Consider the following 23,129-nt stretch of genomic DNA (forward strand, 5'->3'; position numbering starts at 1 on the left):
TAGATTAGAAGTTTTTCCTTTTCTCATACGCTTACGCAGCTTGACAATTTACATAGAACAATTAGGGAGATTTGAATTATCCAAATATGACAATAACTGCATCTCTTAGCAACTGCATTTTCCTTTTTGTGTATGCAGCAAACTTACTAATTATCTGGTACATTGTGCTGTGCCAGAAACGAAAATTATTTTATTTATTTATAATGGAGATAATGTGTAACATATTTCACCTGTCTGCAATTGCATGTGCTTTATAGACAAACATGATTAAAAAAAAGGATAAGTTAGTTATGGTTATCAAAAACAACATGATCTATTAGAGGATCAGTGTTTAAGTTTATGATAATTTAATGTTTGTCAACATGGAGTTTTTTTTAATGAAGTGATTTATTTGATTAGAATTTGAAAAGAGGGTCTATGTTAGAACGCTTATAGATTCTTTAACATACCAAGAAATGATTACCAATAATATCACTGTACTTAATTTACAACAAAGCGTATTTCTTTTACCGATTTTTACATTTACTCTAAGTTGCTGAATATCAAATTAAACATGTTTTGGAAGGAAAAAAGAGGGGTGGGGGACCTTCCTGTAATCAATGAAATGAAGCACAGGTAATTGACCTGTATCTTTGGTTACCCCCCCCCCTCCCACTCCCATCCCTATCCCCGATTTTAAAGAAGGTAAATTAGATTCATTAGCGTTAACAAATCACCATACTATCAAACAATTAGGAATTTAATTCCAAAATATGTGATTTATACATAATTTTTCAAAGTGCGTTAAGTGTCTCGATACTAAAAAATGTTGATGTACCTTTATGACGCACTTTGAAAAAAAAATTCAAAGTAAGTTAACTTGGTCCAAAATTTAACGCACTTTGAAATTTTTCTCAAAGTGCGTTGATTTTGTCCAAAATTTAACGCACTTTGAATTTTTTTTTCAAAGTGCGTTGCCACAGAGCTACATGGATAAATCTAATTCGGGCTCTTCAAAACCGTCAGGGTCGTAGTTATAATCATTCCATGTTTCAATAGTATATAGATGAACGCCTACTCCAGATAAAATATGGAACAAATTTATCCGTACATATTTTCATTAAACTTTTGTTTCATTTCCGATTCATACTTTTTTGCTTTTTTTTTAAACAACCTGTATATTCGGCTATTCAATAGAAAAGAGAAAATCCCAACTTTCTACATTGTTATAAAATGATTTGTTAAGAAGAAAATCTTTGTAATTTAAGTTTATAACGAGGACTTCACACAGTAAGAAATCTTGAAACAAAATTAAGCACAATATTACATTAACAAGCGTTTAAATAACTTTATTCTGACTTTCTTGAATTATCTACATACATTACCCTTTCATGCGATTAAAAAATATGACTAAAAAATTTCTACCGTTTCGGGAATTGAACCTAATCAAATAAGTCGGACACTGTTGCTTTCCGTTCTTACTGCGTTACCACTTGACTGGACATGACTTACAGAAATGGAAATTTAAGACATCCTTCATTGGTTTCAGAGGAATTAATGAATTTTTGCAAAGTTAGATTTTTTTTAAAAATCTATGAAACATTAATCGGAAATGGCAGTTTTAAAGAAATTTTCTAACTCTAAACGTTAAGATAAAATTAATTCTGTTCAAAGGAGGCGGTTTTTCACATCACGAGGATTCCCTTTTTATAAAGCGAGAAATCTGCCACATTTGTCTGTGCAACCATTTTTAATTTAATGCTCTTATAAAAGTTTATAGATAAAAGTCTACACTGCTTTATATACAACGTTCCAAGCAAGGGGGGAAAAAAGAATAACATCAAATTCTGTAATTTGAATTTTCCATTTTATCCTTTAGAGAAAATTAGCATAGGAAATGCAACACTTTCTTTACTACGAATTTTGTATGTGTTGATTGTTTTAATTTTAAGAATAACAAATAAATCTGCTTAGATTACTTTGTATGTAAACAAATCCAAAATATGTTACTTTTATTACGGAGGGAGGGAGTTATTGCTTACTCCCGTGCTGGACTAATACTGGGCCAACCCTGAGATTATCTCTTATGGTGGACATTGTACAAAATTTTTATAAATTATCATATTGGAAAAAACAATTTTTAAAAGCCAATGGTTTGACAGAAAAGAGCTGCTTTATAAAAATTAAAATTATAAAATCCCCTTTCCAAGTTTGTGGCACATACTAATTTCATTAGATTTCGTGGTGGCTCAATTTTCGTGGAATTCGTGGGTACCTCTTATCCACGAATTTACATCCTCCACGAATTAATGAATTGAAGTAATAAAGTCATGTTTCCTTTTGTAGATATAAGAGAATACACGAAATTACGTCCCCACGAGCCTGTAATATTCTAGCAATCCACGAAAATTAATGATTCCACAGTAATATAAAAATGAATAAAATGACGAGTAAATAACAAATAGAGATAAGACTATTTTCGATGTGTCTCCCATCCTTTGTAATTTTTAAACTAACCTACATTTTTTATGCATGGAATTATAATGAAATAATAGCGTATAACACAGCAACGTTAAAATATGTAAGAGTCTAATAGGTTTGCAGTACATTTATTTAGATTAAATGTTTTGAGTACGACTTTGAGAAAGCTCCATAGCTAACCCAGAAAATCGCTGTTTTGTACTCAAGTTCGACTTGGAGCACGGAGTACGATTTGGAGTATGAGATCGTACTCAAGAAAGTTTAATAACCTCGGGGCGTAATTTGAAAATGGATCAATTTTGATCAATTAAACCTTTTTAAAATGTGACACAAGAGGACTGTTCTTGTATATTGTGGTTTCATCAATATTCATTGAATACCAATTCTAATACATTTTGTTGTCAAGTGGATCGACAAAATTTAATTCATCGAAGTCATCATCAATAGTATCGTAAGGATCATAGTCATTATTACTGAATTTACATTTTCATGAAACTAACTTTTGTAAAATCTATGAAAATTGATGTACACGAATAGAGATGAAACCACAACCACTGTATAAATCCCAGTCATTGAAGGAAAACACAAGTCTCAAAGAACTAAACTTTATTAATAAATAATAACAGAAATAATGCTCTAAATATATTAAATAACATTCAACATCATGCAATTTCATCTAGGAAAATGTTCTATGTAGTTTGCAATTCATTGATTTTCACTATTCACAGAACACATGGTAATTAATGAAATATTTTCTCATTAATTTAAACAGTTTTCAATGTCATCACATTCTCAGATTGAAACATAATCACTTCATCACACAGTTACACAAAATCTCCATCAAATTGAATTCACACGAATTAGCACAGTTTATGTAGGGTTGTTGCTATCGACTCCTTTAGTGGTATCTTGGACTTCTAACTTCTGTAAGGCACAATGTCTGTACACGTGTTGGGAGTGGCTGACGTCATCTGCTCGTTGCCAGGACAACAGGTGTGGTTCAGGAGATGCTCGTACTTGCGGAGTTTGTTGTTGAACAGTTGTCGGATGGACGAGTTGATGAATGGAACACACCTCCGCCGCCAGTAGTCACCGTCACATCCGGTGCGGGATTGGACAATCAGGCGGATTTTGGACGTAACAGCATCATCCAGGCTGTGGAACCTGTTCCCATAGAGTTGTCCAATAGTAAACAGCCTCCAAACCAAGCCCTTGGCCAACAGGTGAGGTCTGCCGTCTGTCTGGGAGCAGAGCCTAGGGATGATGTTGCACCAGTTCTTCTCAGGGGAGCGTTCAGTTGGTCTGCTGATCCAATATTTGTCCAAGTTTGCTGGAGTCTCGTGGAGGATCTCGTTGATGCCGTCACACTTCTTGCAGACCTTGGGGTCGGACTTGACACTGGAGGAACACCAGGCACGGTTAGTGGGCAGGAAGTCGGAGTAGCTGAACCTCTTCTTCTGCAGTGGGTAGAGATCAGCGTCATCTGAGTCCTCTGGATAGGAACGTTTCTTTGACTTGGAGGCAGACAGGATGTCCAGTTCACGGATGTCATCATGGAGACTCCGCTCATTCTGGTGGACTCGAATGCTGGGAATGACTAGGCCAAGGCTGGAGGGTTGTTTGTCTTGGCTCCAAAGGGGCTGTGAGTGGGACGTAGTGGTACTGTTAAACATCAAGGCCCTCACTGGGTTTGAGGTGACACTGGTGGGTGAGCTTGGTGGCATCTGATGGTGAACATCTAATGGCTCTTGCAAGTTGGCAGAAATGTTAGGAGAGGCTGGATCCTCTGGAGCAGACGACAGAGTTGCTGGCTGGATAAAGGATGCCTGGTGGGTTGAAGCATGGTTGGCAAGTGTGGAAGTTGTCAATGGATGGGTAGTAGCTGGTATCAGCAGTGTTGATGCTGTGAACTGCAGGTTTGGTGCTGATAACCTTTGTGCTGACATCTGTGTTACAGATGCTGACACTTGTAGGTCAGGTGCAGATATCTGAATGGAAAGTGGTGCCATCTGAGGTACTGACATCAGTGTAGATGATGACAGCAACCTTGGGACTGTTGTTGAGGGCTGAGTAGGTGCAGACATCTGCTTGGTTGTTGCTGGCATCTGCTGTGTGGTTGCTGGCATCAGCTGGGTTGTGGCTGAGATCTGCTTGGTTGTTGCTGGCATCAACTGGTTCATGGCTGACATCTGATGGATTGTTGCTGGCATCTGCTGGGTTGTGGCTGAGATCTGCTGGGTTGTTGCTGGCATCTGCTGGGTTGTGGCTGGCATCTGCTGGGTTGTTGCTGGCATCTGCTGGGTTGTGGCTGGCATCTGCATGGTTGTTGCTGGCATCAACAGGGACGTGGCTGATATCTGCTGGGTCGTTGATGGCATCAACAGGGACGTGGCTGATATCTGCTGGGTCGTTGATGGCATCAATTGGTTTGTGGCTGATATCTGCTGGGTTGTGGCTGACTTCTTCTCTGTTGTTGCTGGTTTCTGCCGTGTGGTTGCTGACATCTGCTGTGCAGCTGCTGCTGAGTCCTCCTGGCCTGTTGCTGATATCTGATGGGCAAGTTCTGTAAGTGGCAGTGTTCGTGCTGACATCTTCCAAACAGGTGTAGACTCTTTGCTTAGGGGTGATATCTGTGGTGCTGGTATCTTTGGAGTGGGTCCCAACAACTTCTGGACAGGTGTTGATGGCGGAGCTTTTAGAAGACTTTGCTTAGAAGGTTGGCTCAAGGTTGACTTTGAAGTGGAAGATGTACTTGGTCTAGTGGCTTCAGCAGAATTGGAGGGCATCTTCTGGGAAGAAGGAACTGTCTGTGCTGATGATCCAACTTGGTGGCGGGTAGAAGAGTTAGTGGTTTGGCTGGAGGAAGACTTCCCATTAGAGGACTGCTGTATCATCAACCACTGCTGGCGAATGTAGAGCTGGATGGAGTAGACATCCTGGCGTCTCAGAAGGTTCTTCTTCAGCAGGTAGTTGAAAATGACAATCAGTGTCTCCCGCCTCAGAACGTGACCACGCATGAGGTGCTGACTGAAAGTTCTGGCTATCAAAGACTTCAACTGTTCCCTGGTCTGTCCATATGTTGTGAAGTAAACTAGAAAAGTAGCTGCCTCCTCTTTGATGGACCGTGTGGTGTTTGGCAAAAGGTTTAATTGCAGGGTAATGGAAGATCCCGGTTGATTTGAGGATGGTTTGTTAGGTTGAGCTGTTGCTGGTGCTCCCTGGCTTGATGGTGCTGTGACCTGTTTAGCTGGCTCAAGTTGAGATTGCTGCTGAGGTGCTGGAACTGGTTCTTTTCTAGATGAAGCTATAGCTGTGGAAGGTTGCTTGGCTGAGACAACATGAGATGTCTGTACAGGAGGCTGATAGCTGACTGAGACTACATGAGATGTTTGGACAGGAGATGGAGATCTAGCAGTCTGTCCCTTTCCAGAAACTGATACCCTGGGAGCAGGTTGTGGCCTGTTTGTCACTGATGATCCTTGGCGTGTCGGTGGCGGTGATTGAGATGGGTTGTGTGGCTCCTGGTTCATTCCTGGGATAATGCCGGTAGGTTGATGAGTTGCACTGGATTCAGACTCAGCTTGGGCCCCTTCAATTATCCTCTGTATTTTGGATCGAACAATGGTTGGTATCCATTTGTAGTTCCTTGGACGCTGAACTTTAGAAATGCAGTTAGGCTGTTGGTGGGCTGTACTAGCGGTGTCTGGTCCACTACAGGAACTGTTGCTGGCATTCTTTGATGGTTCGTCTAGTGATGCTTGGCTGGCATTCTCTAGTGGTTCCTCCTGTGATGATTGGCTAGAATTCTCTGTTGGTTCGTCCATTGATGCTTGGCTGGCCTCTGTCAGACAGGAGGAATCACAAGATGACTCCTGGGTGCTTGTGCTGACATCCTGAGGAGAAAGAGGGTTGACCACAGTGCTGGTCCTCCTAATGATGATTGGGGGAACTCTCTCTGTAACACAGCTGGGCTTGGTTGTCACAACGGCTGTCTTCTTTATGATGATTGGAGGAACAGAGGGTGACTGACCATCAGATCTGTTTGGACATCCTTGGGTTGCTGGTTCATCCACACTGGTGGAAGGTTTGAGAGCTGAGGTTTCCTGTTGACAAGAGGCAGTGCTTGTTGTAGAGTCATCTTGTGATCTAATGAGAGGGACTTGACTGGTGGACTGTAACATGGAGAGGCGTTTGGCTCGAGCTGGAGTAGAAATTGATCGCTGCTGTTTCACTTTCATCAGTCGCTTGATGTGGGCCTTGGCTGGGTTTGGCTTGGTGACCTTGACCTTCTTTGCTCTGAAGCAGGTGACTGGTAGAGTTGAGTCCAGGTCCTCGGTGGATCCTGTGAAATAGTTCTGTTTCTGTCTAGAGTTCAGCTCCACCCACTGCACATCACTCGTCTGCTGAACATTGGAAAAAGTCGTCACATCCACTGCTCTTCTTTTGCTCACTGCCTTGGATACTGTCTTCTGCACTCTAGAGGCCAAGTTTCTCATCTTCGTCACAAAGCCCATTCTTCTCGGTGCTGTGTCTTTGTCCTTCAGCTTGGTCTTCATTCTCCGAGGTGAAGGAACATAGCTGGCAGCTTGTCCATTTCGGCGGGCATCACTGGATGAATCCCTGAAGAGGTCTTGTTTGGCTTTCACTTTGCCAGGACTGTGTCTGTGATGGTTCATGGCATGTCCTGATTGGAGTTTGGGGGTTGACTGGTGCCGAGGCAGCTGTCTGCGGATGATCTTTCCATGGACGGGACATGGCTGTTTCCCTCTCTGTTTCCACAACCTGACTCGAGATCGAGTGAGATACCGAGCATCCTGGTGAATATTCATAAGGGTGAGAGGAGATGGACTCAGTTGCCTGGTCTGAGATCGTGTGAGATACTGAACATGCTGGGCTTTGCTGTCAAGACGTAGAGGAGTTGGACTAGATTCCAGAACCTGGCAGCGAGACAGGATGTGGGATCGTGGAACACGGTATCTTGGTCGTCTTGTTGGGATGATGAGTTTTTGCAAGTCATGGACTGGCTTGGGTTCTGGTGAGGTTGGCGGAGTCTCCTCCACAGGTAGTCGGAGAGGGGACGGACTTGAATGTCGGGTGTAGGTTGTCAGCCTCACTTTCACTGGCTCAATTGGGTGAAGGTCACAGCTTTCTAGGTCGGACTCTGCTGGTTGGAGCTGAGGAGGATTTGGTTGGTTATGATCCATCTGTAAAAGTGGAATACAAATAAATCAATTAAAATTCTAAACACAACTTTAACTGATATTCCTTAAAACCTTGAAAATCAGCCAAGTTTAATAATACTAGTAAGCAGATTTTTAAAATAAGCCACCTATATATCTTACGTTGAAAATTACTCAAAAATTTAATATAAAATATATTTGATTGCAAAATGAATAAGTTATAAATCCCTGAAATTACTCAGTTCAAGAGGCATATTTCTGTCAAAAATTATCAGACTAGAACCAAGTTCAAACTTGACCTGTATTTTCTTATTTACCTTATATAAAATATCAACTTTACATATGTATTACTTCAAAAGTTAGATGGCAGAAACTATGAATTCCCCATTTTTACTAAGTTCAAGAAGCATAAATCTTAAATCATTGGACAGGAATTTAATTCTAAATTGATCTGTATTTTCTTGCAAAGAGATGTTTGTGAAACACTTATACCCCTCCCTGTAGTCTCGATATCAAAGAAGAAAATGAATGAAAAGTGGAAAAAAGTCCAATGTTTAAAACTCAGTCAAAAATTGCTCTATCGTACCCCAAATTGAACTTCACCTAGATATTATTATGATAAATCTGTATACTAAATTTCATTTGAGTAAGTGCAACCACTGTGAAGAAAACTGCAGATTATTGGAATTTCAACATTGGAAGTCCAAGGGGCATCACTCTGTCAAAAATTATTCGATCATACCAAAATTTAAATTTGAACTAGATATTGTTATGATAAATCTGTGAATTAAATTTCATTCCAGTACTTGCAACCTCTATGAAGAAAATACAAGGAATCCTTGTGGACCGACCTACAGACAGACAGAAACAGACTGACAGAGGAGCAATATTCCCTCCCTTCTTTGAAGGGGGGGGGGGGGGGCATAATAACTACATATGCATATGAAATATCAACTTAAAATATGCATCTCTTCAAAGGTTAGCGGAAACTGAGATTTTATATTTCAAGAGGCACCATTAAAAAATCATCAGATCAGAACCAAATTCAAACCTAACATGCATATTCCTATGACACATCCATATAGCAAATTTGAATATGAGTTGAATATGTGCAATGGTTGTTGGATAATGAAGAAAAAGTGATTTTTCCATTTCAAGAGGCATAAATCTGTCAAAAACTATCGGACTGGAACCAAATTCAAACTCAATCTATATAATTATTTATAAGATACATCAATATATCAAATTTGAGTTGAATGTGTGCAACGGTTATTGAGATAATGATCAGAAAGTGAATGATTATGGAATGACAGAAAGACAGAAAGATGGAAAGACGGAATTACATTTCATGGCGGGGCATAAAAAGATAAGCAAATGGGACCAGTGGGGAAGTTTATTTTTCTTTTTATCTCATAAAAGATGCCAGATTTTTTTCTTTTAATTTTAACATGGTGCAATTCTTATGCAAAAACTTGAAAGTGATGTTATAGCAAACAAGAGGCTGAACGGCCACCCTGGCTCCATCTTCCCAAAGGGTTTCTATTCCGCTCCACTCTACATAAACCCTTGACTGAATAGGCAGAGTTTGACGGGGTTATAAACCTCGCATGCTGGTTGTTGTCATACAGGTTTGCATGATCCAATGAAAAACGTTTCAATAATGATGTTTATTGTAAATTGATCAATGTTGAACAGTTGTCAAATAGAGAACAATATACTGTGGTTTCATCAATATTCGTTGAATACCAATTTTCGTGGATTTCGTTGTTTAGTTGATCCACGAAATTAAATGTTCATTGAAATGCAATTTTTATTAACATTTTGTATTGATAGGGTCATTGGCCACGAATTTACGTATCCTTGAAACTGTGATTTTCACTTTATCCACGAAAATTGATGCCCTTGAATATTAATGAAACCACAGTATGATATAAGTCAAATTTGGCCCCTATAATTTGCCATTTTTTCAAGTGCTTCAGGTCCATTAATTTGTTGTGTTATTATGTTTTTCACCGATTTATATGCACTCGCGGGCAGTATGTGACGTCAGAAGTGACCCTATTTTTATAACTTAATCATCATCAGTCAAAAATTTATATTTTTCTCTTCTTTTTTTCGAATGGGAAATATAGAGCAACTCTTTGAACAAGAACAAACTTTTTGTCACTGATAAGTATGTGACAACGGTGAATAATTTTGTTTGTTCAAGCAATCGCTCAATGTTTTCTTAAAGAAAAACTACTTGAAAACAAGCCATTTTTGGCTAAAAAGGACGGGAAAAGGTAAACGTCATGATGTCATATTTTTAAATTATGAGCACTTAAATCAAAATAAAAATCATGAAAAAACTTTAAAGTGTATAGGTGTACAAATAAAACAAAGAATTACAGTAAAATGATGATAATCATTTAAGGGGACCATTTTAGGCTGAAACCATATATAGTCCTTTGAGACACAATAGTAGGTATTTGATTTATTGCTATCGGTTTTTAGTCCAAGTGAATCCATATTTTCTACGAATTTGATTTTGTTCATGGGAGCAGCCATGTTGCTATGCTGTTTCTGTTTATAAACCATTCTCTGATTGGTCAGAACAAGAGGTCCCAAAGGTTTAAAAATGAGTACTCTCACTAGATGGCGTAATCATTAACCCGCATATGTGTTGTCTTTTCGGTCAAGGGTTTATGTAGAGCAGAGCGGATCAGAAACCCTTGACTTGGGAAGATGCCCTAGCTCTGAATAAACCAGCCTTACAGTATCAATATCAAAATATCTTCACAACTTAGTACAGTTGATCTTCCATAAAAAGCTGCCAAATTTTATCAATATACATATACATATATATTATTGAGTAAACACTATCTTTTAATTATTGTTTTATTTATAGCAGGAGGGTTAGATCTCTCTATTTTATGAGCAAACTGATTTTTTCCAAGGTAGATCATGATGTACCCTACTCAGTACTTTATGAGCTATATAACTTGAAATGTACTTTTTGGCAATATATTGGCAATACATGTATATCAATCAATTATTATTAAAAAACACACATGTTGACTTTTTTCAGGATATGAAATTTATATGCAGTGCTTGCAAATACATGTATTTTACAGATACTTAAATTCCTAACAACTTTTCAGAACTATCAGTACTTTGATTTTGTCAGCATGTCAATATTGTGTAAGTATTAAGGAATTCTGCATTGAAAAATGAAATATACAGAACTGCATGTGTATAAAGTCAGCTGATAATTCTGAACAGCAATAACTCCCAGGAAAATGCAATGAATATAAGAGTAAACAGAGTATATAGTGTTACTGAGGAGATCTGTTTATATTAAACATACTAGTATTCATACTCAGAATCAAACAAGAAAATTTGAAGAAAAAAATCCAGTGACTGATTTTTTGTTATGGTAAATTATATTCCTATTAAACTTTTTTTTAGTATAATTACAAAGCTGAAGGAAGCCATAACATGGCATGCCTAATAAATGTGCTTAACTGGGTTACATGTGGCATAATTAGCAGATATATCTTACAAAAAAACATGTAGAGTATATTACTTCAGTTTAGGCCATCCTTAAAAAAATATTTGCTTGGAATTGCATCTTGGGGTTTTTAGATCAAGTTAAGGGGGAAGGAAATTTTTCAAACTAAAAGTTTAACTAATTTAAAATTGTAAAAAAAAAATTCAATAAATAGTGGAAATTTAATGCTTTTCTTTTTCCTTGCCATTTTTTCTTCAACAGAAAAAATCTTTTTTTTTTGCTCTGTGAGTCTATTTCAAAGAGGCAGGACAAATAAATCTTATTTGGTCTTATTATATTTGCATTAGTAATGTTGTGGAATAAATTTTCTGATATTTCACTCTGTTGAGGTATGTCACGATACATTTAATGCAATTTTTTTGGGTAAAATGACATTAGGATATTTTGCACCTTGGTGCAATTTAAAGGATTTACTGATTCAAGAGGGTATAAAACATACGAGGATTGTTAAAAAAATTTGCAGATAAGTATGATTGTGAGTGGACTATTCGCATAATACCAGCGGAACTTTTCAGATTTAAACTTAACATTAATTTTTTTTAGAATGTAAAGATTTAGTTTTTTTAAATGCATCATAAAAAATGTACAGATTAATTATGGTTTTATGATAAGATATGCTTCATGTAGCATGAAGGTATTTTATTTTTTATATTCTGTACTCATTTTTCCTTCTTAAAATATGTACCATAAAATTGCACAATATTTTATAACACTTTACAATAACTTATTAAAGTTTCAATTTGAAGAACTTTTTTACTGTTTTATCATCAAATATGGACGGCCAAAATTGAGTCAAAAATAGTAACATCAATGGACATCTTGAAACACCGGACCATCATTAAATATTGTGTGCAAGCAGAACATCTACCATGGAGACCTTAAGGTCCTTATATGCTACTGGAAATGGCCACATGTGTCCATTTTTATAAAACAAAGGTTTACAACTGGAATCAGAAGTTAAAAGTTGGAAACACTGATATCTTGAGTACCCATCCCATACAACCTGGATTTTGCAATTTGATATGGAGTTTATTTTCTTATCCAAAGTGTGTGAACAGACTTTGGGCCTAGATGATCCAAGATATGCCACAAAAACATTTATTTATTGTAACAAACACTTGAAAAATAACAGTATGAAAATGCATTTTATAAATGGGTTTAATGACATGAAAAGTGTGTGGAACTGAAAGATGTTTACTTTGAAAAAGAATGATACGTCTGACTTCCAGTAGCCCTTTTCACAAAAAATCTTAAGGTTTTGCGTAAGATTTCAACTTAAGAATATCGTACGAGAAATCTTAAGTGCTTTTCACGAACGCATTCGTAACAGGTTTCACTTAAGAATATACTTACGAGTTATCCTTTCCCTAGCAACGATTTGAATTCACTGAATATTTCCTATAAAACAGGAGCAACATATAAATAAACTGACATTCTCTACAAAAGGATGCAAAACTGAAATTATTTACCACTTACATCGAGTGAAATAAATGTGATGTAGTAGAAATCAAAATATGACGTCACAATCACAATGTGTGTTTAGTGTGACGTAGGAAAATCTTACGAGAAAAATTTGCCGCAAAAATTTTTGGAGAATTTATTTGTGTATTTTTCTCAACAATAACTGCAATATAATGCAAAATAACGGTATTATGCGGCTCAAAACATTAAATTTAGCTGTTTTTCTTGTATATTTTACATAATACGATTATTATTTACAGTTTTGAAATACTTACGAGAGGGTATGTGCTATCGTAAAGTTACGACAAATTTTACACGTAAGAATCTCTTAAGATATTTTGTGAAAAGGAACAAAAACTTAAGTTTTCACTTACGATTAAAATCAATCGTAAGATTTTTTGTGAAAAGGGCTACAGTTGTTTAACATCACCTGACGTCGTGGAAAATTGAAATAGTGTTCTGTAATTCTAATTCACAAAAAGTAAAACTTGGTGTATATTTTAAAAAAATATAAAAAATCATATAATGTTTTGCACTTTTTTTCAGTTGATAGTCATTTAATAAAACATGTAATCCTACATAGAACCTAGTAATTTTTCCATAAATTACTTTGTCCGCGAACCTTTCTGATAACCCTCGTGATTGATTATGTGTGAATTTTAACCAACATGTATGTTTTGATTTTATCAACTCACAATTTAGGCTCAAGAGTTGGATATAAATTATTTAAGGACGCTAGGTGGTCAACATATTAATCATCAGATCCATTTTTTTTATAGATATGATGCCTTAAGTCATAATTCCTAAAAAAAAGAAGTCCAAATTTAAAATTTGGGCATGTTCCTATATTCTTTATAAAGCTATTCTTTGAAAAGACAATACAGTCTGAAAAAGGTCACAACTATTGAGTTCTCCTAACATTAGAAATCATAAGAAATCCTATAAATGCCCACAAAAAAATTGTGGTTTAGCACCTTTTCTTATCATTTTGCAAACAGCGGTCTTTGAACTGTTTGTTCTTTTTGCAAAAAATAGATACTGAGATACCAGTCGAAATAGGATTTACCAAACCTAGATACTGATTTGGTGTCATAACTAATAATTTGCCATAAATGCAGGTAACCTGCAGTCTGTTTAGTGAGTTGATATTCTGCACCGTAATTACTTTCAGCAAAATGAAATGAATATAAGTGCAAACAGAGTGTAGTTTTACTGATACATGTATTAAATTTGGAAAAAAAATATCCAGCACTCTAGATGCAACTTGACAACATCGAAATGGTGACCATCTCAAAGGGCCCGGCTTAAACAGGGGACAATAGAATGAAAAGCAATAGAATTTCCCTTTGACCTTGACAAATAATTTTCTAGCTGGCTTTGAACTTCAAATTCTATCTCATTACCCCTTGCATACAGGCATTTTTATTCAATCAAGATTAATCAAGTTGGAAATAATTTATGGTCTAAAAATGATTATAAAGAGATCCACTACGACCTTCATGTTGACTTGGTTCAAAGTCACTGCAAACCATTAACCAAAGAGCTCTGTAAAGTATAAGCCAAATAGGTCTTGCTATTTTTGTATGGTCTGATATGACCTTGACACTTGACCTACAAACATCATTGAAGGTCACTGCACACCCTTCCCCCAAAGCCACTCTATAGGTGAAGTATAAGCCAGATTGGCACAAAGGGAGAAAAGATTACTACGGACAAGGATTTATTTATTATTCTGGTATGACCTTCAAATTTGACCTTGAAAATGGTTTATGGTCACTATACACCCTTTACTTAAGAGCTCTATTTATATGAAGTATGAACCAAATCGGGCTTAGTGAAAAGTAGTTATGCTCTGAGAAAAGGATTTTTGCGTGGTCTGGTATGACCTTGACCCTAGACCCACAAACTTCATTCAGGATCACTGCACACCCATAGACACTCTGTGAAAGAAGAATGAGCAAGATTGGACAAAGGAAATAGAAGATATGCCCCAGACAAGGATTTTATATACAATTCTGCTTAGACCTAGAAACATGGTTCAAGATCACTGCGTAACTTTCACCTAAAGGCACTCTGTTGGTAAGGTATGAGCCAGATTGGACCAAGGGAAGAGATGATATACTTCTGACAAGCAATCTCACATGGACAGACAGACGGAAAGACAGACAGATGGTCAGACACAGGACAGAATGATTGCTATAGTAGAACAGGGCCCTAATGTTGATTGATTTTCGTTATAGGAAATTATAATGAAGTTTCTAATTGACTATTTTTTTCATAAAATTACAATCCTGAGGGAATTACATTGCATGCCTAATTAATGAGCTTAATTGGGTAACTTACACCATAATTAACTGATATATAGCGGTAACAGTTATACTTCCTCTTACTAAACATGTAATATATATATATATATATATAGTTCAATTTATTACATTAACATTACACTAACATTAGTTATGTTGTGGATTTCACCCTTGTAATACTGTAACAGTTTTCGATATTTCACTTTGATAAGGTAAGTAACAACACATTTTATTGCATTGAAATGACATTAGAATATTTTGATGAAATTAAGGTGGCTCTATACACCCACAGTTTATTCCAATTTTAATAGAAGACCACAAAACGTACACTTATCAAATATTAAAATGATGATAGGGATACTGTAGGTATTTTTAAGGAATTTTTAAATGTTTTTTCACATTTTTGTAAAATATTTAAATTTTTTAAAAAGTTAGCTTTACACAAATTAAGAGAATTTTTTTGGTCATATGATGGATATTTCCTTCGAACACCTAAAACAATATAACACTTCTTAACATTCAAAAATGTTATTATTGCAATTTTTTTCTGTATTTCCCCAAAACATAATTTCATATTTTCTTACTCTTTTACTACAATGTTATAGAATTTATGTATCCCCACCTGAGAGAAATTCAAAGCCACCCTTCCATCCCCTTAAGGTGGTAAGGAACATTTGTCGATATTAATGTGGATTATTATAATTGAAATACTTTCACCTGTTAAGAATTTTCTTTCACTGTATTCAATCAAAAATTATGATTTAGAAAATTTAGGAAACTTAAAATTTTTTTTATTGTTCTCAACAGGATTCAAACTCATGACCTTAGTGAACCAACTAATCCACTGCGCTACGCTGTAAGATGTCGATGATGGTAAAGAAACTATTGAAAAAATTATTTTTGATTTTATTGTTTATTTCGATAAATAATACCACACAACGTGAAGTTGTCACATACCACATTACTTGTAAGTTAATTTTCCAATTATCAAATTAAATCTATTCATTTAACAAATTTTTCAAAAGAGCGGTCCCCATACAATTTGCCAGTTTTAATCAGCAAGTACCGGAATTGCATGCTTCCAGATTTACTTTTTTTGCGTACTGCGTCATCAAAAAGTGGTGTAAAGAGCCTGATTCAAATGGGTTTAAAACATAGAGATATTATAAAAAGAATATTTCCCTATAATAATATGATTAATATGTGTGAATTTTAGCCAACTTGTGTGTTTTTTATCCATTCACAATATTGGACAATTTTTAAAATTTAGATATAATGCATTTAGCTTTAATGTATTCTTAAGTGAAGAAAAAGTAAACATATTTTGTGTTTAAAATTTGGGCATGTTCCTACATTCTTATACAGAGCTCTTCTCATAAAGGAGATCAATACAGTCTAAAAAAAAGGCTTCAACTATCGAGCCCTCTTAATATTAGAAATCACAAGAGATCCTATATAAAAGTATCTTTAAAATCTTTTATACTATACATCTTAGAGCCACTAGACCAATTGGGATTATTATACTTTCATGTTAAATACTGAAATCTGATTGGTTTAGACGCAGTTGATAATCCATTCTATTACCCTCAGCGTTAGCAACACACTTAGCAATGGGTAACACAATGAATTGTTACATGCTTGTAAACCATGCGCGTAAGGTTCGCCGTAGAATTCATGTAATTTCTATATAAAAGTAGTAAAAAATTCTCTAAAATTAAGACATTCAGTAAAATAAAATAAATAGTGCCCGTTTGGGAGGATAACAGGTGAAATTGACACCCCTCAAAAACCATTGTCATCCTCCGCTTCGCGTTGGTTGACAATGGTTTCCTCGAGGTGTCAATTTCAATTGTTATCCTCCCAAACAGGCACTATTTATATATTATGTTACATTCTTTGTTCGGACCAGTCTACATAAAATATCATCTGGTCAAAGGTCAAGTTAAAAAATCCGTAAAATAATAATTTTTCATATCTATTTTGTCTAGAGTGGTATAGAAAAACTTTTCCATGGATGACTTTCCAAAATAGAGCCCTTCAGCCTCTATACTGATAGTTATAGAGCTATTGCCCCTATTGTATGAAATGGTTATCACTGCTACTCCTCTTAAACTGTTAGAGACCAGGGATGGGGTAATCATAATCAGTAATCGTAATCAGCTGTAATCGATTACAGGTTGCTGAGTAATCAGTAATCATCCATTTTTCTGATTACAATATTAGTAATCGTAATTTAATCGATTACTTTGTAAAAAAAAGTCCTGTAATCATGATTAATTTTTGATTACTTTTATGATTACAATGGTAAAGTTCAATAGGTTGATATCATTATTCATTGGATCTTATATTTAGTGAATAAGGTTCAGTCTTAAAGTTGGCCAGTATTCCTTTATTGCCCTTGGGCATGTTTAAATTCATGTCCAGTCACGATACAATGAGTGTGCTATTCAACAGTCCTTGCTTTGAGCCACATTTGAAAACAGTACTGTGCTTATTTAATTGGGAAAATTATTTAAAGGGTCACTTTTAGTTGGACTTTGTTTAGAGAAAGTCTGCTGTACAACATTTTGAGTTTTCTGATGATCAACCGTCATCGGGTATTGTGAAAGCCAAATGTAGATACTGTTCTGCATACATATCGGGGAATGAACTACTTCAAATAGTAAATAATGCAAAAAATTAAATTGAATAAAGAATAAAGAGTACTGTCAAAAAATGCACTGTTTTTTTTAAATGAAACATTTAAACTATGAAAAAACTGAAAAACAAATAATGTAATCTAAAGTAATCACAAGTTATCATTATTACAATGAGGAAAAGTAATCTAATGTAATTGATTACTTTTAAAAATGGATGTATTAGCCTGTAATCGATTACTATTAAAACCCAAAGTAAATGTAATTTAATCGATTACTTTTGAAAGTAATCGACCCCATCCCTGTTAGAGACTTTTACCAATGTCTAATTTAAAAGTTGACTTTGAAGATCTTTCAGTTTATCATACCAAAAGGATCTGAGGCAGGTGCTGTCTCTGTAAGATTCTTAATTTTGTTTAAAACACTTACAACTTTTGAACCATACATCATTGAGACAACAGACCACATGAAAATAAAAATTTTACTTTGGCCAATCAATTACATTGTTTTTTGAAATAATTCAAACTCTATATTGTCTGGGTATCCTATTTTTAGAGCTGTTCTCTATTTTCTTTGCTGTCATTATTTTGCACCAACTTTGACAGTTTGACACTGAATAGATACTTATGATTACAATATACACAGAATTTGGATTAATGTAATCCCATATTGGAATTGAGTTTTGTCCTTGGATAATGAACATTTTATAAGAAATGTATCTAAAATTGATTACAACAGAAGTGGGAATATTTGTTGTAATGGTATATAACAAATTTCAAAATACTGGTAGAGTCTTCAATAGCTTGCTAAATAGAGCATTCAATTTGGTCAGCATCTAAACAGAAATAAATTAACTACTAACCAAGTGATACATATACATATATCTTAACAAAGGGCTCTTTTTTCATTTGACCTTTTTTCGATATGGTACTGTTGCCAATTATTGTAAAAAATGAAGAGTTATGGACAGGTTCAGAGAAACTTTCTAATTACAGTTAATTACAGTTAAACTTGATTAAGTACAGAATCAGGATATAGTTACAAGTTCCCTTCAAAATTCTTTACAAATATAAGAGAAAGTTTATAAAACAGTGTTAAACCTGTTTCACAATTATAACTCTTGTCTATAAACTATGTTATTTTTTTATTTTTTCAATCATAAATACACTCATCCCAGTCAAGATCTAAAAGAGTATAAACAGTTTTGGATGCTGAATTTGAGCCATTCAGACATAAACATAGAACGTTTTCTACATTTTGAATCTTGTCCTGGTGATTTCATGTGATATATTTTACAGTCATGTTCAAAACACAGCATTGTTCAAAACAAAATTACAATTTGCTCATTTGATGTAATTTTTTATTCAGTTTGCTTTATGCTCATCTGTAGTAAGAAAGACTTCATGCATGTTCATTACATGAAAATAGAAGCCTTTGAAGAGAAAAAAAAAGGAATATCTACAAAAACTGAAATCCAGCTAAATTGGATAATTTTAATCATGAGACTAACCACTAACTTTGCCAAATGTTTTTCTTTTCTGAATCTCAATATACCTACTAAGTACATCTTCACAAATTTGGTAAAGGTTTCTTAAAAAGGAGATTATTTGATTAGATTTTTAGAATTTGAATAATTTGCATTATTTACTGCATATACACAAGATTTATTCCTCCTCCCTATCATGAATCCTGTTAAATGTTCATAACAAGAGCAGAACTTGAAAAATGTTCATGCATGTGATTAATAAAATGGGTTTTAGTGACTTTTAAAAATAAAAAATGCACATGTTTATAATAATTTAAGAAGAGCAGATGCCAAAAATGCAAAAAAAAATTTTTTTAAGGGCAATAACTCTGCTGAATGTTTGACTCAACCTAATTACATGAATAGTTTGTATACAAACTTGATCTGGCCTGAAGTATATAAGACTTTTTAAGAATTGTTTTTACTATTCATCCAATAGGGATGTGTTGTTCTCTCTTGCATTAAAACCACTAACCCAGGGATCGTGAATTTTACAATTTTGGTAGAGGCATTCTACCTAGCTCATCATAACATGAGCCTTAAATGTCTGCTATATACCAAGTAGGACAGAGAAAAATATTATTTTGGAACAATTTTTAAAATGTGTCCCCAAAATTGAAATTACTGGTCCTGGTATTAGAGGTCAGAGATTAAATTCAGTTTAATACAGAAGCTAAACACCAAATTTGGCTAAAGTTGCATGGCCATGTGGTTTCTGAAACTTGTTCAAAAGTTTGCCAATTACTAATAAAGACACATCTTTAAGTTTGCATTCTAGAACAGCAATACCATATAATGAAATGACTAAAGTCCTCAGATGATAAATATCATTGACCATATTCCCAGTCCTTGATCAACCACCATGAAAGAGTTTAAAAAGTTGACAAAAACTGTATGTCTTCCATTATATTTACATTTTCAACTGTCTTTGTCTGTGATAACATTAAGAATCAATTTTAACCCTAAAACCCAATAACTTCATAAAACATGAGTGACGCAAAATGGGCATGTCTTATAGCATAACTGGAAATTGATATTGGCTGCGCCACTAGTAATACATAAGATGTGATACATAAGAAAAATAGGGGTTTTAAAATAATGTTATTTTAAAGGTGTACAAATTGGAAATAATATAATTTCGTGCTTTATTGGATTTGACCATGCCCCGACCGAAATTATCACCTCATAGTACTCAAAGAATGATTCCTTATTCCTAAAGTAAGAGCATCCCCATCAAGTAAAGATTTTTTTCCTCTCAAACTCTGAGGTGATGTTGTATGGAATGTAATGTTAAAACAATTGCTTTTTGAAGGAGTGATTTTTACAAATGTAATTTTTATTGGATCGCAAAAAACAAAACTATTATAATTACAGTACAAAATCATGAGGTAAAAATGTATTATTTACAGTGCCTGTACCGAACACCCTTATAATATGATATTCAAAACTTTTTAACACTATGAGCTAACTACACCCTTCCCTTTACTTTAATAACCACTTTTTTTTACTTTTTTAAGAATAAATTTACATATATTCACATATAGTACTCCAGTCCGCCCGACGGCTGAATGACAAAATTGTACACGTTCTATATATTTAAATTATTAACCAGTTATTTTATACATCTCTTTTTTGATTAAGTAGGTATGGGATACCTGTCAATATTAAGGTAGTCCTATACTAGGCACTAAATGGGCTCAATCATTAAAAGCTTAGCTTTAAATGATAAATATACATTCTAACAATACATATACAAAAGAAAATATGTATGTTTACATGCTTGTTTGTTTGTTATCACCTCTCAGACGGGTGTGCCCCTTCCGAAAATTATTGACAATTATGAAATTTGCCAGACATCCGTTTTTCCTAAAGATAATTACCAATTTTGGAAAAATTAGAACTGAACATACAAAATAGAGTATAAATATTTATTTAAGCCATATCTCATCAATAATTTTGCGCAAATGTTTGTAAGTAAGTACGCTTTATGGACCTGATGTATCAAAATAGAATACAAAAAATGCAATGCTAGTAACGCGTTTGGTAATTTTTTTTACTATTTTATGGACTCAAACTTAAATTCATGGTGTTTATTCTATAGATTGGCATCTTAGAAAAAAGATTTGGTAAAATAAATTATATGTTGACGGATTACTTTTCACGCTATAAGCTCTAAACTAAGTAGACCCTGACGAAAAAATCCGTAAAAATCACATTTTGCTACAGTTTTCTGCCTAGATCTGTCAGCAATGTTAGATATCATTTAAACATTAATTAATTAACCAACAAGACACCATAATTTCAAGAAATTATTAAATATCAAGTCATTTTTTTGGACTTCATTGTGTATTTCAATCTGAAATACATCAAAATATGGAGGTGTCCCATTCCACCTCAAAGACATGTAAAATTTTCAATCTACGTGTATGCATTTTTGTGTAGCAGTTCCATTATATCAATAATCCAACTTTGAATTTTACAATCATTTTAGAAATTTAGAATTTGAAATTGATTGAGATTGAAACAGATTGAATTGAAACCCAACAAGACACCATAATTTCAAGAAATTATTAAATATCAAGTCAGATAAATTTACAATTACATTCCTTTCAATTCTACACATTCAGTTTTTTTTCTGTTTTAACACTTTTTAAAAAATGGAGCATCAGGTATTACTCAACAAGCAGATTTCTCTTTACCTTAAAAACTTTTCTATATGTGAATACTCTGATTACAAATCCATGAATACTTGTTACAAACTTTTAAAGATGCAACACTGTTAACATTTTTTAACTTAAACACCCATAATTAATACACTACTAAGTAAAACAAGTAGTTAACTCTAACCTTCTTTGGAAATAACTTTTGGAAGATTCAATTTTTTTTTTAAATTATAAACTTATGCATGTGCTTATACATGATTTAAAAAATCCAACTGTTTTTTTTTTAAAAACCTTTTAGAAGACTTCTTTATTACAAAAATAAATTAGATTCATTAAGAACTTTGGTTTTGAACAAATAAGTTATTTCACTATCTATCTACTTATCTAAATAATAATGATATGTATTTATGTTATTATATTTAATTTCTCATTCAATATTTATTTCTTTATGTTAACATTTAAATTCATTTAAGGAATGAATTCAAAATTTAAAACTAATAAATTTTTTACTCTTCATTGTAGATAAAACGATAATTTAATCTTTAAAATGACATAAAATTGTACAAAATTCAAAGGTAACGCCCGGCATATTGATATGTTTTTGACGTTAGTCTTACTTTGACATACGCTACATTCTTTATATGATATAAATTTGTTTGGCAAATCAGAAAGCGCGTTATCATCATACCATTCTATACTTTATTAGCATTTTTGTCAATTTTGATTAACACATTGTTCCTTCATCAGTTTAAAAAATCATAAAATGGCCTATTATCAATCAAATTTTGAAATAAAACCCATTATACGGAGAATTTTTGTCAAATTGAAGTTTTTGAAATCTAAATAATATTTATAAAACTTTTAAGTGCCAATTTCTTAGAGATGGTGGGGGTTGGGGTGGGGGCTAAGGTGTAACAGGTATGTACTCACCATCTGTTGACAGGTGTTGACTTCTGACAGGTAGGCAGGTAAACACAGGTAAGTGTGCCACTGCTGGACCATCACCAGTTTATATAGAAATTGTAGTGACCAATCACAGTCCAGATCTGTCAATTAACTGACCAATCACATTAAACATGGCTGCATCAGAAAATGAACAAAAAATACAGTGTTACTGAATAAATTTTAGAAAATAAATCAGAAAAAAAAAGTGTTTTAAAATGTGAAAAACTATCAAATTAAAACATTGCTGCATAGGAAAATCCCCCCTCCCAAAAAATGAATGAATAAAAATTAAATATATAAGATAAAAAAAAACTTCCCCTCTTTCACTATACACATTAGTTTAATATTGACAATGACAAAAATATTCATTGCTTACCTGCTTTAAAATATTTTTTTTGCAATT

The 23,129-nt window shown here is 34.2% G+C and overlaps 1 protein-coding gene across 1 annotated transcript; it reads right to left on the reverse strand.

Annotated features, from left to right (window-relative positions):
* Window positions 1-3,103: 3,103 nt before the first annotated feature.
* On the reverse strand, window positions 3,104-22,878 carry LOC128164654 (mucin-12-like). The gene is made up of 2 exons (XM_052828609.1): window positions 22,712-22,878; window positions 3,104-7,664 (listed from the first exon to the last, which is right to left on the reverse strand). Exons 1-2 carry the CDS (start codon window positions 22,781-22,783, stop codon window positions 3,378-3,380), a joined length of 4,359 nt encoding a protein of 1,452 aa, XP_052684569.1. The 5' UTR covers window positions 22,784-22,878; the 3' UTR covers window positions 3,104-3,377.
* Between the last annotated feature and the right edge of the window lie 251 nt (window positions 22,879-23,129).

The sequence above is a fragment of the Crassostrea angulata genome, chromosome 10 (assembly GCF_025612915.1).
Source record: "Crassostrea angulata isolate pt1a10 chromosome 10, ASM2561291v2, whole genome shotgun sequence".
Taxonomy (NCBI): domain Eukaryota; kingdom Metazoa; phylum Mollusca; class Bivalvia; order Ostreida; family Ostreidae; genus Magallana; species Magallana angulata.